Below are 18,698 nucleotides of genomic sequence, written 5' to 3'. Positions count from 1 at the left end.
ATTTGAAATGAATTGGAAATTACCAGGTTGTTTCAATTTTACCTACAAGTTTTGTGACTAATTTACCAATACAGACTATTCATATACTTTCAGACTTCTCTTACTGTGGTGCCTACAAGAAGTGCTTTATACGTAATGGCTGGCACATACACACGCATGTGCACGTGTGTATCTGTGTTAATCTCTGGCTCTATCTATGTATACATTTCTAAAGCAAAGACTCCATGAAAGAAAAAAAAAAAAAAAAGAGATCTTCCTGAAACAATATTCACACCATATTTGAAACATTCTGGTACTTTCTAGTTTTCTTAATTCCAGTTAATTATGAAAAGTTTGTTTTGATCTGCTAAATTAACTTCATGGTCTACTAATAATTATGACCCATGTTTAAATGATCCAGATTAAGACCTATTTTAAATTATTTCAGTTACTTAGAGAATGAAAGTTGTTTTACTTTTCCGAAATATAAAATGAATAGTTTAGTGCTATCTGAAATATCTATATGGTCATTTCACTTTATATAATTTATTAGCTTTTCCTCTAGAGGAGACTTTAGCCAAATAATTTTAATTATTCCACATCCTAAAAGTTATTGTTATAATTTTTACCTTGTGTGTGAGCAGACATTTAACAAAATATAACAGAATTGACTTGAACATTTAAAGTTGAACATTTAAAATAAGAACGTGTTATATGTCTATTCTCTCATTTAACAAATATTAAGTATTCAGAGACTATGTTAGGCATCATAATGATGGCTGGCATTTTTTGAACTTTTAATACATATCGTGTACTCATATAACCTCTATAGGGAGCCCATGAGGAACATCGAATTATCCCTGATTTATAGGCAAGAAAACTGTGCCTTAGGGAGATTAATTGATTGTTGTCCAATTAGAGTCCAATTTTTAACCAAGGAAGCCTGAATTCTAAGCTCAGACTCACAACTAATTTTTTCTTAATAATTTCTGCTATCATAGAGTGGCAGAGGAAAGACACAATTCCTTTTTCAAGGCAGTATGAGCAATAAGCAGTCTTTTGAACCAGAAATCCTTTTGTGGTGTAGTAAGTACTGTGATGTGTTCCATGTGCTATGTAAGAACAGGTGCTTTTGACCCTGGAGGCAATTGAAGTTAATGCAGAAATATTTCAGCAGGAAGGGATAATGTTTTATAACTATTTCAGGACAATCAGCTTGTGCTAATAGAATGCTTTACTTATATCTAAAGGCATCTGATATATTTGATATATAAATATTCAATAAATGTATTTTTTTGATTTGTTTTGTTTTTGGGAAGTACTATTTTTGCCAATGTTTTGACAAAGTAGCCAAAGCTAGTAAATTTTTTGGGCAGGGTGCCAACAGTTGTTTCACAGAAGACTCATGGAAACTAGGAATAACCAGGGCCCAGAACTTTGTGAATGAAACAGCCCTGGTGCCAGGTACTTGAAGTGTGAGTAGAAACCATGTATGTGCCCAGAGCTGAGAACACCACTGGTAAAATGTTTCCAAAGGGAACCTGTTCATTTCTCTGTTTGCTTTCACTTTTTTGATGCTAATGTGTTTAGAAAATTTGACTCAGATTGTGCATAGCCCCCATTCCAGGACCTAACACTTCTTAAAGACAATGAGGAGGAAGTGATAAGGAGGAAAATGAGATGGGACTGTTTAGCTAAGAATGTCTACTGTTGCATAGATTAGGTAGGTTGAAAATAGTTAACTTGCCAGAAATTAGGTTTTGGCCAAGATCCTCCATTGTACGAGCTCAAGTCTGATTTGCACAAGGAATTGCCTGGAATAAAGCACAGACTGCTTTGGCTTCAAGCATGTTCTGCTGTAGCCGTTCACTTTTTGTTGCATGCTTACTATGTTCTGATGTGTCAGGTTCCACATGTGAAGTTTTATTTCATGCTCTGGGAAGAAAGCTGTCTATGAGATAAGTGTTTTGTTTAATAAATTGCAGACTTGGGGTACATGGAATATTTGTTTTAAAGAGCAGTTTGCATGACTCAAAATTTCAGTTTCAATTATGGCTCAATAGGCTGAATAGAAAGCTCTTGGGAATAATGTGAGTCAGTCTTTCGATATGTAGCCTGCCAAGATAGGACTCTCCATCCCAGAAATGTAAAACTAAACATTCAGTGCCTTCTTAGAGCCCTAGATTCCTATATATCAACAACTAATCACTAAGTGCGAAGTGTGTAGATTCTCCTGCCAGAATTGTAAGATATGACTGTAGGAAGAAGACTTTTATGGTGGCAAATATAAAAGACAGTAAGTCTCATAACTGAGAGAGCATCAATGCTTTTGTGCTATCTTTGTCCAAAGGAGGGAGAAAGAATACCCAACTGGAGTGGAGGTACACATACACATATGTCCTGGTCTTTCAGCACTTTGAAAAATTTATGTCTACAGTAACATTTGCCTGCAAGTGTTACTTTTGTATATGCATTTATATTTGCAGAGTACATTCATTCCCTGTAGATACTCAATTCTATCCACCCCATCCTACAAAAATGCCACATGCATAGGCTGTCTTTCCTAATAAAGAAATATTGTAATAAAAGAGAGGTTTTATTAAACTAATGCAATAACAACATTTTCTTTGAGGATTTAACACATCATTTTTAATAATAAAAATCAAATTGTCATTGTTGTGCCCTGTATACCTTTTATTCAAATCAGACAAAGTACTAAAGGCTTCATGGCTAAGCAGGGCTCTGGGGGGCAGGGAGTGGGGTGAGAATTTTTAGCATTACACAAATGAATTTCTGCAGCCAGATTTGTAGTGGAGTTGTAGATTATGAATATGGGACCCAGGGAAACCTGTTTATATTCACAAACAGGGAAAAATGCCTCAGGAGTATCTAGAAGGAAATGAGACTGAAGATTAGGAGGGAAGCGATTTTGTTACGTCAGTTTCAGGTGGTAGGATGCTAGTAGGCTCTATAGCTGTGCCACTGACCTCACTGCTTCCACTAAGTCTGAATTAACCACCAAAATGTGAGAGTTCATTTTGTGCAATTAGGCTGGGATTTGGCATTACCTGGCTTCTTAAGAGGATACCAGTTTTTTTGCTGTCATGTCATCTGGACAAATTCCAGAAGTTCATGAAAATTAAGGTTAACAAGTAAGCATGAAAAGGGAGAGTGAAATATGAGGAATGTGGAGGGGATCTGTCTTTCTTTTCTCCCTACTTCCCTCCCTACCTCCCTTCCTTCCTTTATTTTTATTTGCACTCCAAGGAAAATATATGTTAGGCAGGTTATACTTAGGGGCACGATGGAGGGTTGGCCCATGTAAGTGCCCAAATCTGCAAAAAGGGAGTATATGTGGTTTTTAAGCCTTGCTGGTTGGTTATGTATGATACCATTTGTTTCAGGCAGTATGTAATTATGAACTCAAATACATTTTCAGACTCACAACTATATAATACATTTTTGAGCCTTGCATTTGTAAAGAGATGCAATTTGATTTCTGAAGAGAATTGTCATTAAATACCTTATGTAATTTATTCACATGTCCCAGAATTAATAAATATGAATGGATAGGACTTATTTTCTCTATTATTACCAACTTAAGTGTTTCTAAAGAAGAGCTAAGTGTATGATTTTACTTTTAGCATAGTCATTGGCAGTACATGTAAACTCTCTTTGGGGTTTATGTGCTATTTTAATGTCTACCTTTATTCAGATTAGAACTCAACAATTTTAGACTATTTGCTTTATATGATAAGAATTTTTTTTTTTTGGATTGAGTTACCTCAAAGGTACATGTTATAATAAGTGAACATTGCAAGTTACCCTTTTTATCTCCCACTTCAACTACCACAAACCGAAACATAATTTATAGAAATGAAAACAGTCTCCAGCTAGTTTGATTCTTTTTCAAAGAGAAGCACTGGGGCTTGGCTGGGCCACTTTCCTCTGTACACACCTGGTGTATATCACTTTAAAAAATAAATTATGCCTCATTAAATTACAATTAAGTGGAATCATGATCATTTGTTTTTCTGGAAGGAAGATGTTTTGCATATTGAAAGCCTAATTTGTTGCAGGTGACAAAAAGGCTGAACAGATTATCTAATATCACTTCATTTTGGGGGGTAATGTTTGATGGTTAGCTTGTATATACTCCAGTAGTTCAGAATTATATTAACATGGACTGTATTATTTTTACTTCAGAATGTCTTCTATCACTTTATCAGTTTTTGTACTTCTTATTTTTAAGCTTTAAAGAAACAGATTTCTTTTAATATTCTGAAAAAGGCTTGCTCCTTCTTTTTCCTCAAATGTTTTGTTGCTGTGGGTCCCTTGCCTTCCCCTTTGCTTGGTCTCACCATTATCTCTTTACCCAGGCATTGCATGCATTTTAAAGTCCCAGCTAAGTTATATCTCATCTCTTCCAAAAAGATTTCCCTGGGCCCTGCTGTTGGAAGTGCTTTCTTCCTTCTTTGAACCGAGATGGTCCTGGTTTTATCTCATGGTTATGACACTTGTCATCTTTCCATGGTACTACCATAAAACCTTCCCCCCACCATATACTCAACTTTTTGGGAGCAGAATCCATCTCTTATTAATCTTCTCATCCCTCTCAGGGTTTTGTACCATAAGTAAGAACTTAATTAATGGCATGATCTGTCATTCTTTGAGACTAAGTGTATTGAATGTAGGGGTTTCCAAGATAATCAATGGTAGATATTGGGTTTAGAGTCCTCCTCGATTTTCTGTGAGAGATATATCCCAGCCCTAGAGAAGCAGCAAATATTTGAGAACCATGAAAGGATATCTGCTGAAATTTAGTCAGGTCAGTAATGACTTTAATTTTTGCAGCCAGCCCTGGAGTGGCCTGGGGACCTCTGAGGGATTCAGGCTCAGCATTCCTGGAATTTGCTCTGGGTTTGAATGTGTTCTCTTGCAGTATTAAAGGCCCATCTAAACTGTTTTATCAGCCATTTCAGAGAAGGTGACAAGGGCTAGTGAAGAAACTTGGAAGCAAATTTTATAGAGCCAGTTATGGTAATGTTTCCCAAACTTGTTTGAGTATTAGCATGTATCATGCACACTAACAATTTGGGACGAACTATGTAAATTACTGAAGAAGTAAGGAAATCGAAAGTACATCAACAGAAAGAACAGATTTAGAAAATGTAAGGTCATTTAATGTGTTACAAAGATATTTTAAAATACCAGAAATTAAGGATGTGAATTTTTCATTTAGAAAATTAACTCAAATTCTTTGTGTGTGAAGATGGCCCATGTTAACAAGCAAGTTGGATTGCATTTTATTGTTCTGTTGCATTTTGTACTTGGAATTATTTTGATTTTAATGAGTATTCTGCCAAACTTGTATGTTCTTTGCTGGTGCTGGAAATGATATGAAGCTTGCAAAATTCTCTACTAATAGAACAGGGAAAAGACCAATTTGAGGTTCTCTTTGCCTGACTCTTTTCTTTTTCATTTGACTTGTATCCCAAGAACTTTTTTGGAGGGTCTCCCCTTGTGCCAATCTTCTTTCTGCTCCTTGCATTTACCATGTTTCATGGTCTTACATAACCTCAGCTAACACCATGGAGGAAATTGTTATGACTCCCTGGGGAAGGCTCTGTTGCCTACAAGGAAGAAAATATTTAATGGCCACTTTACTCAGTACTTGTAATATGTTTTAATATGATTACTGATATGAAAGTTTAATAAGCAATATCCTGGTTAATTTATTAATTTCCCTCCATTTGCACATTCTCAATATTCATGACCTTTCTATTCATAAAAGTACATCTTTTTTCAGTGCCCAGGTGCCATACCACATTTTCTGTGTCTCAGGCTGCATAATGGCCATGTCCAAGTGACACCTCCTGCCTGGCTGGCTGATAATTAAAATGCCAGATGACATAGTGGCAAGGGCTTTGGAAATATTTATGTGAGATAAATTATTAATTTATGTTCTATTTGAGACAGTTTCAATATGATAAACATTTACTTTTCTTGAAAATGAGATGGGGTGATTTGTGGTATATATGCGAGTTAGGCTATAGACTTTTTTGTGATTCCCTCCCCACTACCGCCCCCACCCTCCTATGATTTTCAACTAACTAAATTCACTTCAATAAATTCTGAGCCTGCAGAGTACGGACTACATTTTTAAAAATCATAGTTCAAGATAGTTAAAAGCACATAAATAACCAAAGTGAAAAAGACCGAACAAAACCACAAAAGTACTTTTTGTGCTCGCTAGTAAGCCACTTGCTATTGAAAATGTTTGAGGTAAAAAAGAATCCACTTCGGGATCATGGCTACTCAAATGAGAGTTTAAGTGAATAATTTGGTACAGTGTTCTAATTCTCTGGAGGTGATATACAGAGGTGGCACTGGCTACCTTGTCGGTTTGAGACTTTATCTATAATTAGGTAAATTAACCAGAGGCAGCAGAGTATTCCACGAGCCACTTAAAATACAAATATTGTGCCTCTTTCATTTTGGAAAGGATGCTGACAAGCATTCATTCTCAGGGTGCTTTGTCTGCATTTTCCTTAGAGATGGATTAATTTCCTCATAAGTTTGTCAATCCTGTAAAAAAGTTAAAGGAGGTATCTAAACAGTTTCAAAGCAAAAGAAAAAAAATTAAACAAAAACACTGTGCTTTTGAATAATCTTTTTATTGATGAGGAGTCAATAAACATAATCTTGAGCCACTAGAACAATAATTTTTGTTATGTCATTATTTTGTTTGAAAAAATTTTTTATAGTAGTATACACTATAACTTGTAAAATAAGTTCATGGAGGAAGAATAAGTTAAACTTTGCCTTTGCAATAAGTTGAATTATAATCATAATAGCTATCTTAAAGAATATATCCATGTTGATCCTCAAACTCCTCCTAATTTTAGTATTTTGAGATTTATTAAAATACTAAAGTTAGTTCCAATGGAGAAAGGGTGGGGAGGAGAAGGGAGAGGAAAACCAACTCATTCTTTTTATACATGATTCATTATTAAAGAAAGCTCAGAAAATATCAATCTTAGTGTCTTACTGATATTGGAATTTGGTAGTGATTTCAAATCCCCTTCCCATTTGCTTCTCTGCACATATTAATTTAGAGATTTTTGTGTGTGTGTGCCTTGAAACAAATCCATTATGAATATTTCAGGTTGCTCAGTGCAAGTAGAAAGTAGGATAACTTAAGGCAGACTGACTTAATTTCGGAAAGAGAATCAATTCATAGATTGCATAACATTTTCTGGAAGACAAATGTCTTACTTGTTGCTTCTAAAAGCATGAAAAGCAATCTGTTTTTTCTTAGAATCATTTTACCAGTAGGGTATTTTTTATGTACATATCCTGTCTTGTTCTTTCCTTGAGCATACATGAGCATGCACACACTCGCAAGCACACACATATGCACACACACAATAGCATTTCTTCTAGCTTCTTTGTGTGACATATTTTATTCTTATTCCCATTCTGACCTCCCTGTGTGTAATGCATGCACATGTGCGCATTCCCCACAAACATATGCAGAGTGCTCTCTAGTCATGATTGTGTATGCTTTTCTCTAAAATATTAAAGAGTCCTCCTCTAACGAAAGTAACATGACATTCAAGTTGTAGAACTATGAGATGACATGTCACTATTAGGTTCCTTATAGTATAAATTGTCTTATGTGATGTTTTGAGGAGTGATTACTTCCTCACAGTGATGATAACTGCTTGATGGACCATCCTATAAGAGGCATTTGCTTCACTCTATTATAATGAATTACTTTATTTCAAAATGTTTATCTTACCCTGTAGATTTCTGGCCAACCAGAGATTACATATTCCCCTTGCATCTGATGCCCTTTACTGTTTAAGTCATGTGCTAGAAATCTGATAGTGTTGCCTTGACATTAATTCACCTCAGTAGACTTGTCTTTGGCATCAGTACCACTTTACTACAGTTCATAGAAGTGACTTTCTATGATTTGGGGTTGCCCCATCTGTTCTAATATATAGGATTAACATCTCAGCTCTTCCTGGGGGATGGTCCTAAACCCTGATCTCATACTGTCCTGAGAAGGGATATTAGCTGGGAACATAAAATCCAACAAGTGTGCAGAATGGAAGTGGTTCTGCATCTGCCCAAAATGCTATAATGTTCCAACTTAGGTCTTCTGCTCCGAGTTCATTTTACTTTAGTCTTGTCAACATTTTACTTTTCTTTGTGACTTCTCTATCCTTAGAGCATGCAAAAACACTAATTTCCTACTTAAAGCTTGCTATTTGTATGAGTCACACACTCAAAGTATCTGAACCCACCATGGTATTCTATACACAACTGCAATTAAAGTGTGCTCTGTTTCCTTACTGTATGTGACCACATTTTCATTGCTTTAATGGTGGAATTAGGGCTTCCCCCATGAGGGCATCCCATAAAAAGGTTTAGATGCCCTTTAGTACATATGCAAGGATAACTATTGTCTGTGAATGTGAACTGGGAAGTTATCAGGGGATTAACACAAGTTATAGCCACTTTCTCTCTCTCTCTCTCTCTCTCTCACCATAAGAAACATCTATATTGAAAACAGTGGCCGGTCACACAGAAATTCAGCCAATTTTTTTTTTTTTTAAATCGATGTAAATCTCCCATGCTGTTTAAATGTCGGAACTAAATTTACCAAACTTGGCAGATTTGTAAAGCTGAGCAGGACTGCCAAGTGTTCCCAGTTTCAAGCAGAGAGAGTTCTAACAGTTCCTGAAATACTTGTAGGAGGCACCTGGTGGTAATTGCAGTTTCACAATTCATCCCAAGCGCCTACCTTGCTAGGTGGCATCTCTGTGCATCGATGATTATTACAGTGAGGATGAAGTGTCAGAATAGAATGGTCCTAAAATAAGATACAGGCCCCGGAAGCCAAGCGCATCCCCACAAGATCTTTCTGCCTGGAGAACCCTAAGGAATTAGACTAAGGTTCCTGACATCACAGGCAGCTGGTCACACCAAAGAGGAGCAGGGACGAAGATGGAAACACACACACCTGCAGATATAACTCAACCTATTTTCTTTTTTCCAATTTAATCAGGGATTGTTGTCCGAGATTCTGCGTAAGGAAGAAGACCCTAGGACAGCCTCTCAGTCTCTTTTAGTGAATCTGAGGGCAATGCAGAATTTCCTCAATCTTCCGGAAGTGGAGCGGGATCGCATTTACCAGGATGAGCGGGAGCGGAGCATGAACCCCAATGTGAGCATGGTCTCATCGGCCTCTAGCAGTCCCAGCTCCTCCCGAACCCCTCAGGTGAGAGATTTGCTCCACTCACTTTTTACTTGGAAACATCTTGCTTCATTGATGTTGTGTTTTTCTTTAAGAACTACCCAGCGACATCATTCAAGGATTTCTTAAGCCACTAAATATGTTGGCCAAAGGATATGACCTCTAGCCATGTACTAGTGGTAATCCCACACTATTTGGTATGCCATTTCCATCCCTTTAGGAAAGTCCCATTCTTACAAACATGGTGGGTGGATGGTGTAGGCAGGTACAGGTGGAGGGGTAGACTCTAGATTGTCTGTACATAACTGCTTAGTTTTGGATGAAAGGGGCAGGGAAGTTGAGTTTGTATGGCAAGACCATTGTTTTCCTTAAATTATATGTTTATTTAAATGGGATGGGGGGGTGGTTAAGGACAGAGGGCAGAGAGTAGTTCAAGTACTGCTTTAGGCAATTCAAAAAGTATGCAGTTCAAAAATTACAAACTGGGGAACACCTATGTGTAAGGAAGGCATGCAAATACAGAGGCTAGATCAGAACAGTAGGTGTATCACTCAAAGGTCCCATACAAAATGACAGGGGAAAGGTAGGCCTTAATTATTTTCCTTCCTGGGATGATCTCATAGAATTTGGTGACTTCCATTCTTTCTCTCACACTTTTGAAGTACTCTGTGCTTAGGCCCTGCTGAAGATGTAGACATCTCCTAAGGTAGTGCACTTTAAAGCTCCTACCCCAAGGTAGCCAGGGATCATTGCCAACTCAGATCTGAGCCTGCTCATCTCTAGTCTAGTCCCTATTTCCTCTAAGCTTTTACCAAATCGATTTATGATAGAGTCATCCCATTCACTATTACTATTATTTTTGCAAGTTCTGTCTGATGGTGGTTTTCAGGACTAATATTTAACATGTACACAGTTGTACAAAAGTGAAAATTGGGTTCTTCAAAAACTGGAGATTGTTTTGCTTTTTGTTTTTGTTGTTAATGAGTTTGTTTTTTGATAAATTCCAAGGAGCTGGTTAACATAGAATCAGAATTTTACTCTAGTAGAAATAGTTGAATTTTTTCAAATACATCAATTTTTTCACACATTTTGACTTTTTATATTTTTCACTGTGCAATAGGTTTTTAATTTAAGCTCATTTTATATCATGCATTGCCCAATGGTATTATTTACACTTTAGTCTTTACTGAATTATGAGTTTTAGTTACTGTTCAACCAAAAATAAGTCCCTTGACTGCTTACTTTGGGTGAATATAACCAAACCTTCTTATTTATTTATTTATTTTTTAATTTGGGACTTAAATATTGAGCTATTAAGTTGGGCAAGTTGTTAATTTGCACTAATATTTACTTCTGTGAAATTCACCAGTATTTTTGCCACTTTTGAAGCCCAATAAATTATTATTGGTGACCCTAGCCAGACTCATGTCCACCTAATGCTCGTCCTGGAAAAATCACTTCTACTTGTTAGAAAATAGCACAGATCTTGTTTTTTTTTTTTTTTTTTAGTTTCTTTGTAATTTTTTTTTAAGCAAAATTCTCTCTTAGGCACCTTTCCAAAGACTTGAAACCTTCCTTACCTGACCAAACTTACAAGGCCATACAATTAGTGACAGTATTTTGCTATTTTTCAACAGAATCCCATCTTGAAAATTCCTAGACAAAGGAGCCCTTTAGGGATCAATGTAGGAAACTGATCATTCAGTTTCAAGGTTTTGAGATTTCAGAAAATAAATATGAAATATTCAAACAGTATAGTCATGGAACTGAAGATATTAAAGTCTTTTAAAATATTTCATGAATACCTACTTGCTTAAAATTCTTCACAGACATATCTGAATATTAAAGATCCATTGTATGATAAAGATTTTATTTTGAGAACAGCATAGGGGTGTAGCCACTGACAACCTTTGGTGTGAGTCAGCAGCTCATACTCTCAGGTGACCTTATGTGGATTATTTTCCTGACTCCACCAAAACTTTATTAGTAGTTTAACAACAAATTGAAGAAATTTCAAATTTGGAATTAAGCCTCCTGAGTCTCTTCTCATAATTCAATTGGCTACTATTGCTCAGTATACTTAATAATAACAAAACATCCATACAAGGTTAAGAATGATCATTTGTTAAGTACCCATGTATCAAGTATTGTAAACATTTTGCATGAATTCTGTCATCACTCTTTTGTGCTGTTGATTCCATTTTACAGATGAGGAAACAGGTCTGTATAGTGAAATAACTTGTATAAGGTCATGTGGCTAAGTGGTAGAGTTAGCATTTGAACTTCAATTACTCTGTTTCTAGAACCTGAATTCTTAACAGTATATTGTAGTAACTCAAGGGATTTTTTGTTTTAGCTCTTGGAGTTCTAGAGAAGATTTGACTAGTCTAGTAAGAGGAGAGTGTTGGGGAAGCTAATGAAAACAGTTGAGAAATGCAGAAATTATTTGCTAAAATATTCACTTAAAAGGGAAAGCACTGTAGGTTAATTAGAAAATTTGAGAAGAAAAGGAGTTACTTGAAAAACTTACAAAGGATTGAATTATTATGAGATGGTCCCATACCTGCAGGGAAGAGGATACCTGTAAGCCCAGCACTCCATGTGAACTGGGGATTTGGGAAGCAGTGTAGCACAGTGGTCCCAACCTTTGCTTCAGAGTCTGAAAGATTTCATTCAGGATGTGGTTCCTTCATTGACTGCTGCATGTCCTTTGGCAAGTTAAACATCCTCCTTTATTTCAATTTCTTCATCTGCAAAATGAAAATGATGATGCCTAACTTATTGAATTCTTACAAGAATTAAATGAGATAACAAAGCTAAAACACTTTGTAGAATGCCTGGCACACAAAGAGAATCCCATACATTATACTTACGATTACTTGGCAGTAACTAGAAAATAGTATGAGATAGGGAGACCAAAGGAGAATGACAGAAGCCCCTGAGCACTCTTGGGAAGCAAAACCTTCATGAAAACTTAGGGCATTGAGTGTGACTTCAACACACCCTTGCAAATGATTGCATGGTGTCCAGACTACATGCCCCATCTTTCTCCCAACCAGCATGCTGCTCGGCCTAGTGGAGGGCTCACAGGGCATCCACAGAGGGAAAGTTGTGATTTGGAGGCAGCTCGATTGGTTTGGGATTCTAGGGTGAAGGCATCCCAAAAGAAGAAAATAGTAAGAGCCATTCATGTGGCCAAGGATAAGGTCCAACTTGTCCTTGATTCCTGCTGCCAGAGGTTCTAAGATGATGACTCAGGTGTCTCGTTAGACACCCACAAAGCATTTTAGGGCCCAGACTAAGCAAATCCTCTCATAGTCTTTGACTCAAGTAGATTGCAATGTTTTAGGATTTTCCTAACCCCACGAAGTACAGACACCTTCTGAATTGTCCTTCATTTGTCTCTGAAGCTGATGGGAAATCATTCAATTAAAACGAGCACGGCAGAATACATAAAACTGCAATATGAGTTTAAGAAAATGAAAACGGCACATCAAAGGCATTCTGAAGCCTAGTTTTATGAAATGAAATTTTGTTTCATTTCCACTGATTTCCTAGGTGAAATTAGGTGACTGTCTGGGTAGCATAATGATGATAATGATGGGAAACCATACGTACTCAAATGACATACGTAAAGCTTTAATAAAGAATGAGAGAGACTCAAGGGAGTGCATTAAATTGAGTAATAATTTATTATTTAGAGACCTCTACCCATTTACTCATTTTTTCTGGAAGAATTGGCTGTTCCTGCAAGGTGTGCCATTTTTAGAAAGAAAAAGGTGTGTGTGTTCTGCATGTTCGTTGTACAATAGATGATTGCATATATTTGATGCCCAGGGTTGCCATCCTACCTGGGAACCATCTAGGATACTGTAAGGGAGAGAACAGAGTTGACAGGATTCTGCATGTCCTATAGGAATGCACTGCAATTATTTCCAATCACAATTAACCTGATTAGAATAATGGACAGGAAGTGTCCCTCTGTAGCTAATGCAGTTTGGCATCAGCTGACTGAAATCCTTTGATAATTTCTGCACAGATGGCTGGGCTGAATGCAGCACTTTTTAAATTATTATTTTCATGGTCTCTTGGTAGGCCAAAACCTCGACACCGACAACAGACCTCCCTATTAAGGTGGACGGCGCCAACGTCAACATCACAGCTGCCATTTATGACGAGATCCAACAAGAGATGAAAAGGGCCAAGGTGTCCCAAGCCCTGTTCGCCAAAGTGGCTGCAAATAAAAGTCAGGTGAGTGGTTTTTAAAAGAGCAAAATTGAGGGCTGGAATTAAACCTTTCTCCTCCTCCCACCAATAAAAATACATCTGTTCCTATAATAATAATAACAATAATAATCCCCAGGGAACCTGTCATGTTCCGCCTCTTGTTCTTCCGTTTGCTTCTACTCCCACTGGAGTTCAAATACAGATTAAGCTCAAACCCAGCCTTTTTATTTTAAAGGATTTTTTAATTTCAAGAATCAGTCCTAGTGATTTGTCCCCTTATTCTAAGTACGGCTATGCACCTTTTTTTTTCTTTTCTTTATTCTACTTTTCTGTTTTTTTTTTTTTTTTTTTTTTTTTTTTTTATAATTTTCTTTTCTTTATTATTTTTTCTTTCTTTCTTTTTTAACAAAACCTTAAATGAACATAACAGTACGTTCCTGGAGACCGAGTTTAGCCAGGTCTCATCACCTTTCTTATTCCCATAGGGAAAGGGCTGACTTGGCTATAATAACCACTTTCCCCAGCCCCAGAGACACGTTGTGATTGTCAGGTGTTCCTTTTATGTACAGAATACAGTTGTTTTTCCAGGAGAAAACACACGTGGAGGGATCCAGAGTAAGTGCTAAAATCTTTTAACAGAAAAACATAGAAGCTTATCCAGTAAAATTTTTCAGGGTGTTGGAATTGTGGGGAATGTAATGCTCAGGGGAAATGAGCAGACAGATGCTTAGGTTTTTCATTTCTGAAAGCAGCAACAGTTGACGGGATCTACTATCTGCTTCAATTTGTTTAAAGGGGCAACTACTGCCTATTCCTAGAATCCTAAGTTAGTTTGAGGACCTCACTTTTTAATCCCTAAGATAAACCATTAATATATGGTGAAGGAAACAAAAGATATTTAAGGCATAATCTTGAGATGCCTTTGATTTTGATCTTGATTTCCTTTGTGGCTTTGTATGACAAATGTTTTTATCCCTCCATATGTAAATGGTAAAATTGCTCATCATCTCCCTAACAGATCTTTTGGTGTGTGCTGTAGAGAAAGTTACTGAATATTAGATTTCTACTTAGCAAAAAGGTGTTCAATAAATACTGTTTTAAAAATGAGAAATAGTATATTTAGACTAATTGTATTGTTTTAGGGTTAGCCTTTTTTGCTTGCAGTTTTGCAGAAACCTGACTTATTTTCAGATGTTAATGAAGGGAGAGGAGAAGACTATCAGGGAACTTGAAGAGGATCGAAATGTTTGTTTCCCTTTTCATTTTCGATATAGTCATTTTTCCAGATTACGCTGACTCTCTCCATCAATGAAATCAGTGAAATACATTTTGCTAAGATGTGATGTCCAACCATAGTATGAAATACATGAAAAGAAAACACCGTAGAGCCTTCTTAAACTGTTAAATGCATAAAATCCCATGTACCACATGGCAAAATATAATGAGAGTTGGAGCTGTTAAATGAATAAAGCTGTTAAATGCATAATGCCACTTGGCAAAACTACTGTGCATTTAATGGTTTTCCACTGTGTAATAAAGGACATATGTGGTAAATGTGCACTGAGTATAAAAGCTGCACAATTGATTTTGCAAACCTGCCTCTTGGTTGTGACTTGATGTAAATATCAAAGTTTCACTCAGTCCCTCTTTCAGAAGCATCTCTCAAGAAAAACTGAAGACCACAGTCTGCGAACTTGATTCACAATTCCTGTAATCTTCCTGTTGACTTGGCATCATGGTTTTTGGAATTAGTGTTGCCTCCAGATTTCCAAAAATAATTCAGGTGGCTGATTGAAAGCTGCGTTTGCCAATTGGCAGGAGCACATTTTTTGATGCCTCCTGAAGAAATCAGTAGCCCTGGTTTTGTAGAACCCAGAGGAAATTGTAGTTCTGGTGATTCATATGCTGAAAGGTGAGGTAGAGCCTATGTGGGGATAAGACACTTGGAAGTTTGTCTTTTTTCATTAGATAGTAGTCTCATTTATGAATGGGGATCATTACTATAAATAGCTAATTAGGTAAGTAAATCGAACATTATGTTTTTTTTTTTGAATGGTAGAAAGTGAATTTAACTGATGGTTGCAAAAGCAATTTAGCATAAGATATTCACTCCATTTTATAAGCAGCAGCAGCATTCACTTGATAGTGTAATGAAATCAGTTGCATGATTTGATACCTTGCACATAGGTATATGTGGTGCATATCATATGCATATATATAAACATATATGTGTACACACACACACACACACACGCACGTATTACTCATAATGGGACTTGACCTCTCCCAGCAGCAATGATCAAGGGATAACTTCCACTTCATTGTACTGTGAGAACTGAGAGAACAAAGGTTTTCTTCTCCTTCATTTTCTTCCCTCCATTACTTTTCTTTGGAAGGATCAGAAGTTCTTGGAGTGACTGAGGAGGTGAATGCATCTCAAGGGCTTTCCATTCTCCTGGAGGTCAAATTAGTGAAACCTTTAATTAGGAGCTCTTGTGAACTAGAGGAGGCTTGGAGCCCCGAAGGCCCAGTTCAAATATCCATAGCAACTTTCCCCTTCCATTAGAAATTGTTTTAAAAATAGAAATAAACCCTCCATTAAACCTTATTCACTCCTTGGTGTGAATTGCTGTAATCAGCTATTAAAAATAATACTGAACACTGCCCTGAGCGTTCGGGAAGCTTTGAATGAGGACTAGGAAAAAGGGAGGAAATTTTTAGAAAGATTGAGGGTGGTCTGCCAAGATTGTCCTTGGGAGCTGTAAGTGTGTAGGGTACAGGCACAATGGGACAGGAGGGATTCAGAAAAGGAATTGACGAGGGTGACAAACTAGTTGGTTGTGAAAACCCATTACTGGGAAGTGTAAGTGTGTTTCCTGAGTGCATGAGTTAGTCAGGATGCGTGTGTGGGATCACAGACCACTGCCTGCAGCTCAGAGCCAGCTTCTTTGTCACAGACAGGCCAGTTAATCATCTCATTTTATTAGGTAGTTCCTCTCTGACCTTTGCCCCTTTCATGAGAGAGAGGTCAAAGAAGAGTAAAATTGAAGGGAAAGATATGCTTAAGCACATTTCACTTTGAACTTTTCCTTCGTTTTCAATTTAGGATCAGTTTAGTTGCTCTGTGTGTGTGTGTGTATGTGTGTAAATTCTGCAGATTATCTACCTTTTTTATCTGTAGAATATTCAGATTATTGGTCTTTATGGGATAGAATTGCATTATGCCACTTCTCTGTGAAATAGGAGTGAGGGGTCCTTAGTAGGAGTCATAATGTAAATGAGTACAGGACATTTTTTGTATCATTTTAGTCTGACCCTTATGTACAAAGGGCCACCAGGGAATGAATGCCCAGGATGCAGTGTGAAGGCCACAGGAATTCTTCATCCCTCAGTAGTTTTGGGCAATCTCCCTGTACCTAGATTACCTGTGATCTAGGAAGTAGAAATCCAAAAGGGAGAAAACACAGTAACCTGTGGGATGTCCCACTGCACTTTTCCAGGGATACCCAGGTATTTTGTGATAGCATCTTTAGTCTCATTTGAATTGAATCAGTTGCCCTCGTCCCAGACACATTCGTTTTTTTCTTATAGTTTGCCTTTTATCCTCTTTTATAGATTACAGTTGTTTAGTGCATAGAATGCTGAAAGTCAGTTGAAGTTGGTTTTGAAAAGGAGCCTGACTCTGCCTTATTTGTACACTCAAAGACCCCGCTTTCCTAGTAGGTTTGGGTAAAAATAGAGTAGGGGGAGAAATGGGAAGGGGGATTATTTTAATTCCTGTTTCCTGTCCCTCCTTGAAAAACAAAAAGCCAGTGAACAAAATGTTCAGGAGGGCACTTGTGGGTGCTTAATTTCTGTATCAGGAAGATAGAGGGAAACTGAGACACTGTTCTGTTCTGTATGAACAAGGGGAAAGAGATAGCCTGGTGGTAAGCCCTGGATGTTGGTAATGAAAGATACAGCCCCAAGGCTGCTGGGATAAAAGGAAGGGGATGATTTGGGAACAAACAGAGATGCAGAAGGTTGTCTGGTAAGATGACACTGGTAGGATGTCCTCACCTTCACCCAGATTTTAAGACTCTTGCCAGTCTGAAGTTACCTCTCTGCCACTCACACCTTTCCAGGCTCACAAACTGCAGAAGCAACAACCAGAGTCAGAAATGGGAGAATCTGTCTTCCTACTACAAAAACTAGAGTAGGAGGCAAAATTGTGATCCCCAACGTAGCTAGAGAGGTATATTTCTGGCCTCCAGTACAGTTTTGATATGATTTTCCATATAGAAACTGTTCTGCATAGTAATTGGATTTCAGTAGGTTCTATGCTTCATATATATTAGGATTAAGTAGATTTGTGCACTGGCCATTATGCCTTATCACTATGTTTCTTAAAAAAGAAAATTGTATTCTGCATTCTCAACTCCTGACATAATGAATTGTATTCCTAAACAGGAGACTACAGATGTTTTAGATGTAGTTTATAAGCTTGGATTTTGTGAACATTCTTCTTTTTTTCCCTAAAATATCCTTATTGATGGCCTAATTTACTTGACAGGCTAAATGATTTAAAATATGTTTCTCTGGTAGGTTCTTTTTAAATACAGCAAAAATAAAGGAAAGAAAGAGAGCTTAACATAAGGAAAATAAAAGAGCTTTACATAAGGATATATTATTTTGTTTGTGGTTCTTTCCTTTATTGCTCTTTGCTATTTGAGTTTATGTCACATTCAATTTATGTGCTAACATTTTCTAAAATCATGGGTACTATACTAATTTTTTATTTTTTGCATCTCTTCTTAAAAATGTCCCAGATACAACCTAGTTGTGTACATTTCTATTTAAACAAATAATCTGTTTTATAATTATATAAGTAATTGTATCTTCATTATAAAGAATTCAGATGGTGAAGAAAAATATGAAGGCAAAAACATGGATCACCCATAATTTTACAATTGAGAGATAGTTACTCTTAGTATTTTAGAGTCTTCCAGTGTGTATGTGGGTACATGGGATTGTGCATGTGTGTTTATATTCTAATTAAGATAAGACCTTATCTTAATAATAAGACATTTTAAAATTGAAGTCTTAATTTTATTTCTATTTTTTTAAAGAAATTTTTATTGGTTATACTTGAGGTTTGCAACTTGATGTTATGGAAACCTAGATAGTAAAATGGTTTTGATAGTGAAAACAGACGAACATTTCTATTATCTAACATTGTTACTTC

The 18,698-nt window shown here is 36.8% G+C and overlaps 1 protein-coding gene across 1 annotated transcript in view; it reads left to right on the top strand.

Moving 5' to 3' along the window:
• Satb2 (SATB homeobox 2) overlaps window positions 1-18,698 on the top strand; it is a 168,563-nt gene that overhangs the window by 105,783 nt on the left and 44,082 nt on the right. The window contains exons 8-9 of the mRNA XM_047545371.1: window positions 9,059-9,271; window positions 13,343-13,498. Coding sequence (XP_047401327.1) covers window positions 9,059-9,271; window positions 13,343-13,498 — 369 coding nt within the window. The remainder of the gene's footprint in view (window positions 1-9,058; window positions 9,272-13,342; window positions 13,499-18,698) is intronic.

The sequence above is a fragment of the Sciurus carolinensis genome, chromosome 3, assembly GCF_902686445.1.
Source record: "Sciurus carolinensis chromosome 3, mSciCar1.2, whole genome shotgun sequence".
Classification (NCBI taxonomy): domain Eukaryota; kingdom Metazoa; phylum Chordata; class Mammalia; order Rodentia; family Sciuridae; genus Sciurus; species Sciurus carolinensis.
Note: the sequence above shows the minus strand (reverse complement) of the source record. Positions and strands in the feature narration are given on the sequence as shown.